The sequence below is a fragment of the Aythya fuligula genome, chromosome 6 (assembly GCF_009819795.1).
Source record: "Aythya fuligula isolate bAytFul2 chromosome 6, bAytFul2.pri, whole genome shotgun sequence".
Classification (NCBI taxonomy): Eukaryota; Metazoa; Chordata; class Aves; order Anseriformes; family Anatidae; genus Aythya; species Aythya fuligula.
The window spans coordinates 35,397,137-35,412,705 of record NC_045564.1 but is presented as its reverse complement, the minus strand read 5'-3'; the positions used below and the strand labels follow the sequence as shown (position 1 = coordinate 35,412,705).

The window sequence follows — 15,569 nt, the reverse complement described above, 5'->3', positions numbered from 1 at the left end:
AGTTCTTCAAAGAGCATTTGAAAGAGAGATGAAATGCATTAACTTGTACTAGTAGTAGGCAGATTCCGATACTTAGAAGTCATGATAGCGAATGCAAATTGAGCTTTCTAAACCAAGACTCTTAAAGCATGTTATTAAGTATTTTCCTTATCAATTTGAGCAGCAGTGTGGTGCTTTAAAAGGACCAGGTATGGGGGTCCCTACCAGTACTGGGCAGATGGACCAGTACTACTCAGTTTTATGCTGCCTCATTTACTTAGTGTTTTGCAATCCTTAATGTGCACAGCTGGCAGCTGAATGCAGGTTTGATACTAACAGTTTAGACATCTTTAGATGTAGCAGATGGAAAATTTTACACAAATAAAGTAGGAGAAAGTGTGCAATTAGGTTTTTATCTGCAGTTACACGATGCATCCTGTGCTTTAGTTTAGAACATCACCTTGGTGGGTGGTCATCATCTTTCCTTGCACCAAAGCTGTACCTTCTTGACACCACACTTGGTGTTGGATGCCTGCCCAAACACCAAACTTCTGTTATTGTTGAGTGTGAAGGAAATAAGAAATGCAACAATCAGCAAAAGACAAAGGCAGACCAGCAGCGCGATTCCAGCAGCCCAGTACATTATGGTTACATTCCATGCTAGTTAAGTCACTATGGTAAAATCCTTGGCAGGATTTTTTTTCAATAGTTTATTCATGATGTTCATTATTATGAGCTGTAAAGACTATGAGAATTTCATTTTTTAAATGTCTTATGGAATGTATCACTTTCTTAGATCTTGTAGACATGCTGTGGAAACCATAACATAAAATATGAGTTACTTACAATAACTAATTTTAATCCCATCTGCTAAGTATGACAACATTAGCATTTCCACTTAATTAAAAACACCCTTAAAGCAGCAATGTTTTAATCACTCCATTTTATTTACTCTCCTCCGGTGTCACTTATAATTGTAACTTTTTATTTTTTAATAATGAGGGATTTTTTTTCTCTGTGCATCACACAAAAAAGTGCTGTCGATAATTAGCAGTCTTCTGTTATTACTAGACTCAGGTGTCACAACTGTGTCTCATCCTCATTACAGTAAAAAATTTCACCTATCAGATTCATTATTGCTAGATAATGCGACTGAGAGCCTTAGCAGGCCCTCCAGAAAAGTAATTCAGCCAAGCAAAATTATCAGCTAATTATATTTAGAATCAAAAGCCCAACAACTATTTGCAGATAAATTGTATGAATTGAAGTGAATAGATCTGAATATTAAGATTCATAGATTTAGCAGATGATTTGTTAATTGGAATAAAAAGGTCATTTACTAGCCATTTTAACAATAGATCAATCGGAACTCTATTTATTATTTAACTAGTAGTGCTTAAGGACTGAAATGAAGAATAATTGTATTATTGTTATGATATGATACTTTTCTGGGAAAAGGCAAAAATGCATGGAAGTTACGAAGCTCCCCTTTCCCTGTTCAGTCTGAAGCTGTGTCTGCGTGCTGGGAATGCACTGCCCAGTTCGGTTTGATCTCAAGCTCTTGGCATCTAAAGGTGCACGGTGTGCAACGAGACTGGCTGCGCCGTGGTGAGAACGTGGCCAAGGGTGCATGTAAACTTTGGGGAGGAAAGGTGGAAAATTAGTATGCAAATAGGATCATTTGCAAACGAAAGACTTCCAAATTTCACCTTTTATCCAGTAAACTACAGAAGCATTAAATTCTGCTTTTACTAATTCGTGATCCTGATAGAGGATTTTCGTAAGGGGGAAATTGCATACTCAGATGATGACTCAGATTGCATCTTGGCCTGCAGTTTTGTTTTAGGGAGCTGTTCCTTTTTTTTTCATGCAGACGATACGATTAAAAAGCAAATATTTTAACATAACTTAGTGATCTGAGCTATTACTGAAATGTCCACAGTTTCACTCTTTTTTTTTTTTTCCTAGATTAAAGAAAACTTTAAAAATCTATTTGCTTTGACATATGACACAATATTTAAGAACTGAAATCATCAATTAAATCACACATCAGAAACATTTCCCTTTGGTAAAAAAATATAGTGCTAGACGATGTACACTTTGAAATCGTTGTTAATGTTTAAAATGCAATCTGAAGTGCATATGTTATTTAAAAAAAAAAAAAACAAAAAAACAAACATAAATTACAAAATTTAAGTTTATGGAAAAACTAGCAATCATTGCCTAGCAAAAGCATTTGCAGAGAAATGTGTATCTTTGGGTTTTGTGGATATGCATAGTTTTGTAGCATGAAAGCTGACTGTGTTATTCTTTATTTTATTTTTTGCCCATTGAAAAACAAGTAGAGCTAAAGGAAGCAGGGCTCAGTATGGACTGGATTGGGTGCCTGTAATAAAGTAACAAAGCCAATGTGTGCATGAACGTAGCGAGAGCCTTTTGGATTGTCACTGAAAATAAAAAAGGTGAACACTGACAAGATTTCGGATTTTTTCTGGGGACCGAGGGAAACTGAAGTTAAAAATAAAGTCCTCGTATGGTCAACATGTTGGAGGAAATTCAAAGACTCTCATAAAATAAACATATTTTAAGAAGTGTTTTGAATTTCAGTGTGTAATTTCTGGCCAACAGAAATTACAGTTGTATCTTTAGAGGGACATTATGTCAGATCAATGGTCATTATGCAAAAAAAATAAACTGAAAACTTGATGCCTTAACCCATTCAGTTATTAAAATGCAAACAGGAATCGGATAGCTTTTCTTTAGAATTGCTACTAGAAAACTTTGTGCCATTGTGTCGCAATTATAAAATATCTGGATTTAATGTTACAAAAGATATGTAAATTTTTCCTTAAAAAAAACAAATCCACAAAACATAACAGGCTTTGGCAGGGGAATCTCATCAGTGTTTATTTAAAAAAAAAAAAAAAAAAAAAAAAAAAGAAAAGTTTATGACCTGAAAAATAAAGGAAATCATTTGATGCATGTGCATAAGCTAAAAGATCCCAGCCCAAAGCATACTGCAAATTGTTCTTAGGCTATGTTTAATTCTAACCTTTGGACTTGGAAAGTTGAACAAGTGTCTGCTCTGCCAGGTAAGGGCGATTGTGTGCATCTGTGTATATGTACACATATATACAAATGCGCGTATGCATGCCCTTGTTTTTCTGCAGTATTATTAAGAAAAGCCGTCCATACTTCACCATGTTGTTACATGTGTCTGTCTGCTGATTATAAAATGTGTTAAACAGTATTTAAAAAACAAAAAAATGCAGAGCTGCGCTTTGATTTATTCAGCGAACAAAACATATGCTCGCTGTTCTGTTCTATGTAATTCATATGATCAATAAAATTTTCTTTAAAAAGAGCAACTTTGGCATTTAGAAGGATTGAGCTGCTGAGCAGAAAAATGCTTTACTTATGCTATATGTAGTCAACTTCTACGCTCTTGCACCAAAGTAAGTTTTTGACTCCCCAGTGTCCTGTTCATGCTTTTATTATTTTTAATCTTCAGGGTTGAAGCTGTATATTGCGGTTGTTATCCACTGTGTCCCAAGGCCTTGGTGTACCCGGAGATATTTCCAGGTAGCTGCTTTGCTGCTCACTCTTTTTCCTGAAAAGTAATACATGATTCACGCTAAAATACAAAGTTTGAGAATAAACTTGAGCAAAAGCAATTGTTTATTTGGCAAGCCAACATGTTAGTGTTAAGGAAAATTTTATGTGTTTTAATACATTAGACGAAGTTTATATTTGCCATCTGTTCTTTTAAGATAACACAAAAGCAAGTTTTGAAATAGCATTCTTCATTGTTAGCATACACAACCCATAATGATAGATTTTTGTTAAAAGGTCAGTGATGCTGCAATGGTTTGCAGATTTTTTTGAGATACAGAAAAAAAAAAAATAGAGGCCTGAAAATCACACCAAATTATTTAAACAATTTAATACTTAATAGTATGCAACCGTGGTACAGGATACACACTAATGTAGCACCAGTTCTTTGAAAAATCTCATCACTAAATGTATCACATATGCATTGTGTTACATTAGAATAATGTATTTTAATCACCCAAAGGAGATGTCTAAACAGCACAACTACACAGTCTTATTTAGCATTAAACATCCTTGTGAGCTGAGGTAACCTTATAAAATCATGCTTAAATAATGTAAAACACGAGGCGGCACAGAGCAATATGCATTTTTAATTAGTAAAGTGACTAATATCGAGTGTGTGCTTTGAGGTTTTTGTTTCATTAAAAATGTATCTGTTTTTCCTGCAGCTGAATATCTGTATTCTACACCTGAACAGCTTTTTAAAAGGCTTCAGAATTTCTGCAAGAGACCAGATATTGTAAGGAAACATCTCTATAAGGTAGTTGTTCAGAACAGTTTTACGTGATATAATGCCATATTGAAGTACAAAGGAAAAAAAAAATTAAAAAAAAAAAAAAAAAAAAAAATTTAATTAACATACTAATGTTTAAAGGAAACATGCTAGGGAGGGATATTAGTCGTTACACTAACAAGGATTAATTAAACTAGATGCCAGTTGTATTAACCTAGGTCTTATGAAATACGTGCACTTAATGCATGCTACATGCTTTTTTTTTTTTAATTTATTGTTTTCTAAAATGACTGTCCTTTACATTTGGACCCAAGAGGCTTATAAAAATGAACCTGGATTAATGTAACTCATTAGTTTAAAAGGAAAATAAAAGAAAGATCCTACAATTATACTAATGAGGATAAACCTACCTTCCTATCCTAATTTAATCTGCAGTCCTCAAAACATGCAGGTGACTGGGACCAGGTAAGACTTCTCTGCCTTTTGGAATTATTTGAATTATTTTGATAGTTATGATTTTTTTAATTCTTTGCTTTTTGAGTTATGTTGAGCATTAAAAAAAAGTTGATTAGAAGCATTATTTACTGGTATTTATCATGTCCTATTCTTTGCAGCTATTTATGTAGAGAAAATGCAGTTTAAGTGATAGACCTTCCATTCGAATTTTGATCAAGTGTTCAATGCTAGACTGACTTCTGTGTTCTCAAGATGTGTATTTATATTGCTAGGAATCACTTTTTTTTTTTTTTTAATTATGTAGATAGAGCACTAAATTTTATATTATTTCAGTGAAAAATCATTATTACACGATACTGCTCTTATAAAATAACTGCTATTGTCTGCATGCTGATATGCAAACTTACAGCATTTTCTGTTCAGTTATAACTTTTACAGCCCTGGAAGCATCGTGACCAGGGTAGATACACGTTACCCCTGCACGACAGAGGCGTTTCAGGCAGCATTTGTAAAAACCTGGATTCACCTGAAAGTCCTTCGAGGGAGCGCGTAGGCAGATATGCCGCTTGCGTTACCTGTGCAATATAAAAGCGGTCTCTCCTCGAGCATTCCTTGGCTGAAGCCACCCAGGCACACTGTTAACGAGCGAGTCGAGTAATCTCCTTCCTAATTTGGAGGCTCATGCTGCCAGCAGACCTAACCTCATCTCTCCACATTCCTCCCTCTGGGGACCAGAAAGTCTTGGTCTTGCTGCGTCTCATGTGCCTCCCTACCCTTTTGAGCACACATGTAGCAGGAGGGAGAGTTTAGCCTGCATTTGACTTTTTTTGTGACCTAAAAATAGACATTTACATAATGACACATCAAAGATGATGTTGTTTCTGCAGGAAACAGTTAAACTTCAAGAAAAAAGGAGAGAACCAAAAATGCAATTTAACACCCAATTTCAAGCTCATTATCTTTCATTGTCTATTAACTTGGCAATGGTTCAGAAGGTAGCTCATAATAGTTTAAAATGCTGACTGAACACTTCCAGCGCTCAGCATTACTTCTTGAGTCAATAGTATTGTATAGTTAGACATGGTGGCTTCAAAGGGGAAGCAGTCCTTAAACGTTTACCTTGACATTTCCCAATGCTTCAAGTTCAGCTAACAGTTCTGCTCACGTGGATCTCCTCTGTGCTTGTGGATCCCCAGCTCCTAAATAAAAGCCAGGGCTGGCACACCAAAAGTGGAAAGAATGGCAGGTCAAATACTGATGTGAAGCAGTATGGGTTTAAAATGTGGCACAGAGGGCAGTGTCCACACAAGCCCCATAACCAAAATACTGATTTACTTTACGGATTCTCTTATGGAAAAAATACTTTAAAAAAAAAAAAAAGCAAAAAAAAAAAAACAAAAACAACTTGGAATTATTTGTAGCCAGGGTGCAACTACAGAAATGGAGGGGCATACTCCATCCTTTGCAAATGGTCTTGTGTGCTATGAACAGTGCAGCTCCATCAGATGTCCTGAGTGCTCAGTGTCTGCAACAGGTAGGAACTGAGCTGCGTGGGGATTGTTTTAAAATGAGTAAAGCAGGGCCTAATCCAGAACCTGTGAATACCATTGAAAAGATCCCTGTTGTCTTTAATAGGCTTTGGCTCAGCTCTGAGAATACTGTTAGAGTTGTCTTTTGTACCTACACCCACGTACACTAAGTCTTTATTTTGCAATGAAACTATCCGTAAACCTTCTAGGAAGATGCTAACTTAGACATGTGTAACCAGGGTTGGAATGATGCTTCTTTTTTGGAAGTTGAAAAGAGTGAAATCATGAAGGGCACGCAGTGCTTCCACTGTGGTCCCACTTATTTCAGAATGGTATAATAGTATATACTATAGTGGCATAGAAGAGGGCCCCCACCACGGTAATATATACCAACTAGCTACTTCTCGTTCAGAAACCTTCCTGGCACGCTCCCTACGACAGTTCTTAAAGTAGCTGTACGGTCTTGGAAAAAACGTAAAGCTGCTTTAAAAGCAAATAATGCTTTTCTTTACTGCTTGGGGATTCTGCTTTATAGATCAGAAGGTAATCATCATCAGAAGTACTTTGGGTTATCTTTTCACATATTGTGTTTTATTACTAAGGATACCCGTAGTAAGTAGACAGCAGTCTCATTAAGCAGTTATTCCTCCAGTTGTCCTCAGTGCCTGTGCTGACAAAGCTGGGGGCGTGGGGAAGATGAATGGCAGCGGGGCAGCCAGGTTAGGGAGCCAGACACAGCGAATATCCCTGTGAAAATGCACAGACCCGTGTATTAAAGTGTAATAGCTTAATTCCAGTGAGCAGATTCATGCTGGCAGACTTTTAAAAATGCCCCTAATGTAAGCACCTAGAGAAACCTTTCCAGATGATACATTGCTTACCCTGGGTATTCTCACAGCACCCAGGGCCGGCTCATTTGCATTTCGACGCTGCCTTCTACCAGTTGTTAACAGAAGATCAAGATCTGTTGAAAACAAAACCTCATTTGTTATCAATTATTTGTTCTGTTCTAGTTTTATGGAATCAAGAGTTCCTCTTTGGCTATTTGTGGTTGCCAAAGTGCCAAAATGAAGCAAATAACAACAACGGGACATCAGTTTCCACTGGAGCTCACCACAAGACCTGCCAGGGTCTGCAAGCTTGCCGAGTCCTATCTCATAGATTTTAAAAATAAATAAATAGGGCGAAGCATTTGTTTCTGCACTATTTTCTTTAAGTTTACCTTTCAGTTCCCTCACTTCAGTTTCTTAATTTAAAACAGCATGTATAAAGAGTATACAGTGGAAAGGGACAAGAAGAGTTGCCAAAAGCCAGGCATGGAAGGAGCTGACAACTTTAAATAATCTCTCCCAGCCCTCCCAGCTGAATGAGTGCTGGTTGACATGCTGTCAGCTTCAGTTCCTGCAGAAAAATCCTACTCTCACTCATGCTTGTTTAACAGAGAAAAGAATTTGGCCCACTTTCTGACATTCATCTTCTCATTTCCATCACACTACAGAAGCTCACCTGCCTATGAAAAGACACATGGCGTGATTTTTTTTCCTCCTTACACCACTGTAGAAGATAAGGAACTGTGCTGAATTCAAAGGGATTAAACTGCTGTAAAATCAAATTAGGATCCCTGTTAGACTTTAGACATCTGAATTGTTTCCAGTCCCAGAATTTGGATGAATATGGCTGTTCTAACAAAACTTTTTTTTCCCCCTCTTTTTGCTCCATTTGCGATAAAGCAATATATTCGCTATTTCAGGCAAACAGGTGGGAGTTCCTTTGTGATCCAGCTTTAATATTTAGGCACAGCTAGGAAGGTGGCAGGAGGCCTTCTCAGCAACTTGAGCAGGCAGCTCAGTGAGGTTACATTGAGCTGGACATGTGGGGGCTTGGGGGAGTCCCATGCTAGTGGCATCAGCCACTCAGCCCCATTGCAAGGAACAAAATTTCTTCATAGCTCTTGAAGAGACCTTGTTCAAGAACCGTAAACCTTGAACAGGCCAGAGAGGAGGCCTCTGCCCTTACTTCTTCTTCACCACCCTCCAAAAAAACTCCCTGAGAACTTCATATTTCCGTAGGGATGCTAATTGCCCCTCTGGATCAGCATGTCATGTGCTTACTTTAATATCATGGTTTTGGCATCAGAGAGAAGGCTGACACAGGTAGAAATAGGGTGTTAAAGGTCTTCTCTTTGTCTTTTAGAATTAGAGATTGGTCTTAACCCAGGAGTTGGAGATTTTATAATCTTGCATGTTCTTCTTTTAGTATGAAATATTTCCATGCTGTGCGTACTAGTTCTCCATTTGACATTCAGGCCCCTGGAGACCTCTGTTGCTGTCTTTCTTGGCTCTCTGTAGCAAGGCAGTTCATTCCGTGTTTACAGACATAAGCATTAAAAGATTTCCTTCAGTTGGCTCAGAGTGTCCCACCTTCAGTTGCACTGTCTCCTTGTTCTTGAGTCATTTGCCTGGTAGCAGAAGTTCCCACTCAATTTTTTCCATACCATTCATTATTTTATAAACATTTGTCAAACACTTACAGTATCCTGGGCTTTTCAGTCCCTCCTTGTGAATGTTATCCCATGTTTATATTCTTACCACCTATCATTCAAGCCATTTTGATGCTTGAGAGCTGTTTTTGTGCTGGTGTGATCATTACTTTACAGAGTATTCTAGGCCATGCCATCAATTTATGTGATGTGTTGTACTCTGTGATAATTTTCAACCTGCTCCTTATGGAGCCAAACACACTGTTTACTTTTTAACCGTGAATGTATATTGAGCAGATGTTTGCTTACAGTGTTCTCCAGATCTTTTGTCCCAAGCTGATAAAGTTAATTTAGAGCTCTCCAGGCTGTGTGAGTAGTACAAATATTCCCACCCATCGCGCTGACTTTCCTTTTGGTGGCAGAGCAAGTTTGCAGGGAAAGAAGGAGGCCCTGTGCTGAATTCCTGCTTCTACCTGGTTGGTATTAGGTGCAGGTCAGAAGTAGGCTGAAAGCACAGGTGTGAAATTTGTATTTTCCTCTTGTGATGCTCAGTTTCCAGTGAGAATAATTTAAAGTGGTTTCAGAGATGGTCTAAATCTGCCTCTCAGAGCCAGTATAGGAAGGTTAGAGCAGCTAGAAAATGAAGAAAATGCTGCCTCCATGCCCTCCCGTCTCTGTTGGTTCTAGGAAGAGCTGCCTAAGGATGGGTCCTAAGTAAAATGTATGAGTCAAGGATTTTTTATGTGAAAGAATTCCTTGGTTACTTATTTAGAATAATGAATCCTAGAGTAATTTGGGGAGGGACCTCTGGTGGTCATCTGGGTCCAGCCTCTGCTCAAAGCAGAGCCAGCTTCACAGCAGGATGGATTAAATTGCTGAGGATTGTATCTAGGTTAGATTGAAGCCGTCACATTTTTCATTCCCATATATCTGATATAGTCAAACACCTAGCTAGACTAGGAGGTAGAAAAATCTGCTGGACCACAGACACAATTTAGACAGTTTAGGTCAATCTAAGGTCTACAAACTGCACGTGGGTCCAGAAACACCTTTGGTAGAGTGAGTTCTGCTAGCTTGTGTGGATGTTCGCTGAAGAAGAAATGAGCTAGCAGGGGCTGTTAAAAGTTGCCTGCTAGGTCATTCTGGGAGCCAACCATATTATGTTGAGTATCTCCTTGTTCCTGAGCTGTTTGCTGGAAGCAGAAGCTGCCACTCAATCTTTTCTCAGGGCTCACCTTGCTGTGGCTCTCTGAACGGCAAGAGATCAAGGAACTTTAAGCTCTCTGAAAATCCTGGTCTACAGCTCGTAGCAGTTGGCCATGCTTATGGAGCAGGAAGAAAGCATTCATTAAGAATGCAGTTCTGTGTGCATCTTTCAGCATCAACACGAGGACTTTGAACTTTTTATTATAACACTGATAGATAGCTTCCAGTTTAGTTTTAGAAAGTAGATGAACCGTAGCCACTGCAAAATGGTAGATGGAGAAATGGGTCAAAGGAATTAAGATTGACAGAAAAGTTGCAAAATGCATGAAAACTAATTGTTTTTTAGTAAAGTGTATCTGCATTACCTTGAGAAAGAAAATCTGATGCTCTTTTCTTAGTGTTGTGGTTGCTCAATGTGTTCTGAACCTTCTTTTCCTAGTGGAAGGGTATCTTGCATAAATTCACATCCAACATTTATGTTTTTATTTAAACACAGAAGAAAGAAAGAAGTGAGTTTTAAAAGGTTGATAAAAGAAACTGTAGTTTGTTCAAGGAAATACTGTTACCCTACTGAGAAGTATTATATAGCTCTGACTTGGGCCTCACAGTGCACCCAGTTCACGTATACCAATGCTGTCTTTTGATGGTGGTTTCCAAAGGTGCTTGGAGTTTGAAAGTTGAGCTCCAAAAGTAATTACTACAAGCTGCTTTCCACCTTGATTCCTCCCTAATACTCACTTACAGGAGGAAGGAGGTGGGTCACAGAGTAAGGCTGACCCGACACAATTTGGCTCTGTAAATCACTCTGCTTTCGCGCACTCCAAGTCTCAGGTTTTGTGCTGAATAATAATCATTGATTCTTAATTTTGTTAAGGGAATTCTAAGAACGTGCATAAAATGCATGCCAAATCAGTACTGCCTGCTTGAACTCCAGCTATCCTGAAGCAGCAGGTCTGAACAAATGAACCATCCTTACTGAACTCGGAAGGTTAACTCTGAAGTCTAATGATGGCAGCACAGATATTAAATATTTCTGTTCTACTCTGAGGACACAGGAAACAAAAATGTTTGTATCATAGAAGATATTGCAGTGCTGCTGACACTTACTGTGCTGTCTCTTCACACAAAGATCTTGCTTACTGTGAAAACTTTGCTACTCATGACGATTTTGTCTCTGCATATTTAGGAACTGTTGACTGAATCATGTTCTGTTCCTTGAAAACATGAATGCCCAGACTTTTGCAGAGTTATCACTCTTACCCCCCTCCAGAATAAGGAGTGGAGTTGATTCTCTCCGAGGTTACTCTGAAGTAGAAGCCAAAAGCCAGAGCAGTGATGGTGGCACAGGGGAATTAGGTGCTCTCTCCTGCCGGTTCCTGGTTCTGCCAGGTCTGAGGTGCGAGGGGCAGGTCGGGCCCGCTCAGTCCTTGCTGTGTCTGCAGAGCCCGCCAGTAAGAGTGGCATTTGGTGGTGGAAGTGCTGGAGCAGGGCTGCCACCAACTTCACGGGGCTCAATTCGGATCTGGCCTGGTACTTCCAGCTGCCTCCCGCTGCCTCTCGGGGCTGCGCTGGGCACGGTGGTGGGGCTGGTCCCCAGGAAGAGTGGCTCTACACACGCTGCTCCTCCCGAGGCCGGAGATGTCCCTTCTGCGGCAGCTGCTGACGTTCTGCGTGTGATCTCTCCTCTGCTTCCTCGTAGGGCGAGATGGCTGGCTTTTCTTGGGCAGCGCTCCGTGGTAAATTCAGGTCTCTGCTCGCAACAGAACCGAGGGAAGATTTGTGACAGATGGGGCTAAGTCACAAACTTGCAGCCTCAGGCAGAATTGTGGAAGTTTCCAGAGTGTGCCCATATTTACCTGATCAGAGAGAAAAGAAAATCTGCAGAGGAAGCCGAGCCTGGCTGCTTGTCATAGCTGACACAGAGCCATCTGCCACAAACCTGTGGCGGCTTCAGATCTCCAATCCCTGCCACCACCCCAGCTCAAATTAAATACAGATTCTTAGAGACGTTATGATGGTTACACATGTCCTCGGCATCACATGCAGGAGACTGTTCAAAAAAAATATGTGGCCTGTTGTATAACCGCACTCATGTATCCCATATGTGGTGCCACATTGAATTTCCGGTTGAATCTGTTTTTATCCTTTGTACTGGATGACATGGTGCCTGAATTCTTTCTTTTCGCCGACACGATGGCAGCCAAGCTGCAGCTTCAAACGCTCACACTTGGCTGGGTTTCTACCTAGGTTGCCAGGTTATCATTGGAGCCTTATTGTGTCCTCAAAGGGCCACAGGGCCTGAAAGGAGGATCCGAGTGCTACCGGACTAATTGGGCAGCCATCTCTGAATTGTTTGTAGGCAAAGGGCTGCTTTAGCACTTTTCTTTTTGCAAATTAATGACTCTCTGGCACAGGGGTTTTTAAGTGAAGGTATTAATAAGGGGTCTGGCAGGTAATCCCATGATTCGCGGAGTTACATTTGCATTTAATTAATCTTAAAGAAAGCTGAAAGATAAACAGCTGTAATTCAAACTAGCATGGGAAATATGCTACATGGTGCCATCTATCCGATAAAATGAAAGCTGAGACACTTGTTTTATTTCTCTCAAGGATGGAGAACAAACAGATAACAGTCAAAATACTTCCAATAAAAAGTAGTAGTATAAATGTAACGGCCATTCATCAAGAATCTTTGCATCCAGTTACAAATACAGTCTTTTAAAGATAAATCACTTATGATTCCAGCAGTCAAGCTGCTATATTTGTTGATGTAAAATGTTTTGAAGATGTAGATTGTACAATAAATTTTTAATAAAGTGCCCACTGCAATTTTTAATTAGCATATCTCATTCATGTATAAGTGTGTACATCTATCTGTATGTTTATCACTATGCATATCCTTGTGTCAGAGTCAATGAATGCAATTGTGTCTTTATCTGATGAAGTAGAATCTGCTTTGCAAGTGATAATAAAATGTTCTGACAATTCCAAGATTTTCAGCTCCGTTCTGGGAAGAAGCAGGAAGAGGATTCTTGGTAAGTCATTGCCACGTAAAGCTTGGTGAGACCTCTCCTGACAGACAGGTATGGTTTCATACTCCTTCCTACCAGGCAGGGTGGTTTCTTTCCCTGGGCCAGCAGGCTGTCACCCAATGGCAAACTTGGTGAGCATTTTGAGCTCATTGGTGAGATTGTGAACATCTTTCCTGTGCCAGCCTTGCCCGAAATCTGTGGGGCTCTAGGGCTGCATCCATGTCAGAGGAGAGGCTCAGGCTGATCCCACGGCACGCATGCAGCTCCTGGCTTCCCAGTCAGCACTGAGAGAGGATCTTTTCTGACACCATCAAGATGCTGAATTGTCCTTTCGCAGTGTGAGCAGGCAGTAGCTCTCTTTAAAATTGCTCTATTAATCAGTCAAAAAGCCGAGGGAGATCCAGTGGCAAATGGTAAATGTTCAGATATTTTTCTGGCACTGCAGAGTTGTAATTTTGCAGTAATCGTCTGTCTTATATGTTGGTTTCCCCCTGTTTCTGCTCGATCAAAGCCCAGCTTGGCTCTAGATGTTGAATGTGGTCTTCTCAGGGAACCGTGCATGGGTGTGGTAGTCACATTTGCTAGAGCCAAGTAGCAAAACTTCTTGCATTTCCTATCTGACAGCATCATAAATCTGCACTAAGGCTATCACACCTTGCACCAGCAAGAACAAATTAGACCAAATTTTTTACTGTTGGGGAAACTGAGGCATGGTACAATTAAAGTGACTCGGTCCAAGTTTCACAGCGAGTCGCTCTCCAAACCAATAAAAGGAAAGAGGAGATGCTGCAACGTCATGCCATGGCTTGTGGCGAACAGACTGCGCACATAGTGCCACGAGATGCAATACGCCAAAACTCGATGGTTTTGACTCGAGACTGATGGTGACTCCAGAGCACATCCTGACCAAGCCCACGGCTGAAGGAGGTCTCACCCAGCTCCTCGGCGAGGTGATGTCCGGCTTTGGCTCATTTATTGATCGGTGATACTTGAACCATTCCTAGCTAGTCTGAGCGAGGCTTCGTCTTCATGGAAAATTTTGCCTCAGAGTTACAAACCCTTGCAAATAATGCTTTATAATAGGAACACTCTCAGAACTTTAATTATAGGGTAATAAATAGCAACGCGGCATTATCCTCGGATACTTCTTTACATTCTTAGTGAATATACACAGCTGGTCTGGAGCATGAAAACATCCTTGCCGCGTCTCCTAGGTCCCGGAGGCTGGCCTGGTTTTTGGGGCCAGCCCGGCCCATTTCAGGGTTCTCTACCAGCGGGGTGCTGCAAGGCCTCAGGTGGGCCAAGGCCCTGTTACCCCCCCGGTGGTCTTCCCCCCACAGCCCAGGCTGGGTGCCGCAGCAGACCGAAACAACCCTAGGAGTTTTGGCTCGCAGTTTGCAAAGATCAAACAAGCCAGCCGCTCTGCGCTGCTTCATTTAAAGCCTTCACTTCAAAAGGTCACAGAGGCAAATTGGGATCTCGGTCCCGTTGTTCCTCTACACATGAGTAATCTGAGAATGCACAGACCTGATCTTAAGAGTAAAATGACAGAATTAGCCCCGACTTACTTTCATATTTATTGATGTTTCGCCTGCATTGACACCGCGACTGCAAGCCCTTTGCTGGGAGCCGCGGCGCGCGGCTGAAGCGCAATGGGTTTCACTGACTCCTACCAGACGGCTCCTCGCCTCCTGCATCAATAGCAGGCCAGGCACCTAATCCCCCAATCCTTTTGTCTTAGCGTTGGAGATCACAGGAAACACAGGTTTATTCCACATGAGAATTGTCTTTTGCCGTCTAATGGAAAAGAAAATCCTAAAATAACCAGGGAATCTTTTTTTTTTTTTTTTTTTTTTTTTTTGCAAAGCGTTTCCAGCGCTCCCGGCCCCGCTCACTCGTGCTGCAGGCACTGCGAGGAGCCGCGCGGCAGCCCAGCTTCACCCGCACTCGCAGCGCCGAGACCTCTGACTTAGCTCAAAGCTGTTCCGAATTAGGAGGCTAGATTTTTCTAATTGCATTTTTAAAGACCGAGCCAGCAGTTCATTAGAAGCCATGGAGCAAATTCTGCTTCTCTATTACACCAATATAAATCTTGAATGAATTTATCTCAGGATAACTGGGAGGGTAGAACGTACCTCCCATATTGTTCCTCAGATTATTAAAAGTTACAGGGCCTTGAAAATTAAATTCACCTTTCCCCGTTTGAGCTGTTTACTCTTTGTTTCTTATTCCAGTAAGGACAGTTGAAATGAATTAGTCGGTCTCATTGCTGCTCATAGTCACTTTTAAGTTTGGTTCTCATGTACTAGCCCAAGACTAGTTTGTGTGGAAAAGGCTGGAGGGCATTTTCTTTCAAACAAATTGTTTTCATGGGAATAATTTCCTAGAGAATTATATTAAAACATTTCCATCAATCCCTGATTTTGCAAAAATATTTTCCTCTTCTATATACTTGATTTGGGGCCTCGGCAATTCTTTATTTACAGATATAAATGAGCACCTTAATGAAAGTCCTTGCGAATTTTACCCTCTAATAGGCTAAC

At 40.4% G+C, this 15,569-nt stretch overlaps 1 protein-coding gene across 9 annotated transcripts in view; it reads left to right on the top strand.

Annotated features, from left to right (window-relative positions):
* Positions 1 to 12,932, top strand: part of GTDC1 (glycosyltransferase like domain containing 1) — a 154,733-nt gene extending 141,801 nt beyond the window's left edge. For 6 of the 9 annotated variants that reach the window (XM_032189888.1, XM_032189896.1, XM_032189892.1 and 3 more), the window contains 3 exons: positions 3,491 to 3,561; positions 4,260 to 4,351; positions 7,323 to 7,493. In XM_032189888.1, the coding sequence (XP_032045779.1) occupies positions 3,491 to 3,561; positions 4,260 to 4,351; positions 7,323 to 7,487 (328 nt within the window). In that variant the 3' untranslated portion in view covers positions 7,488 to 7,493. Of the gene's footprint in view, positions 1 to 3,490; positions 3,562 to 4,259; positions 4,352 to 4,759; positions 4,790 to 7,322; positions 7,494 to 11,693 lie in introns of those variants that run through there. The other 3 variants (XM_032189894.1, XM_032189891.1, XM_032189890.1) reach the window with 2 other exon arrangements.
* The last annotated feature ends 2,637 nt before the right edge of the window (positions 12,933 to 15,569 follow it).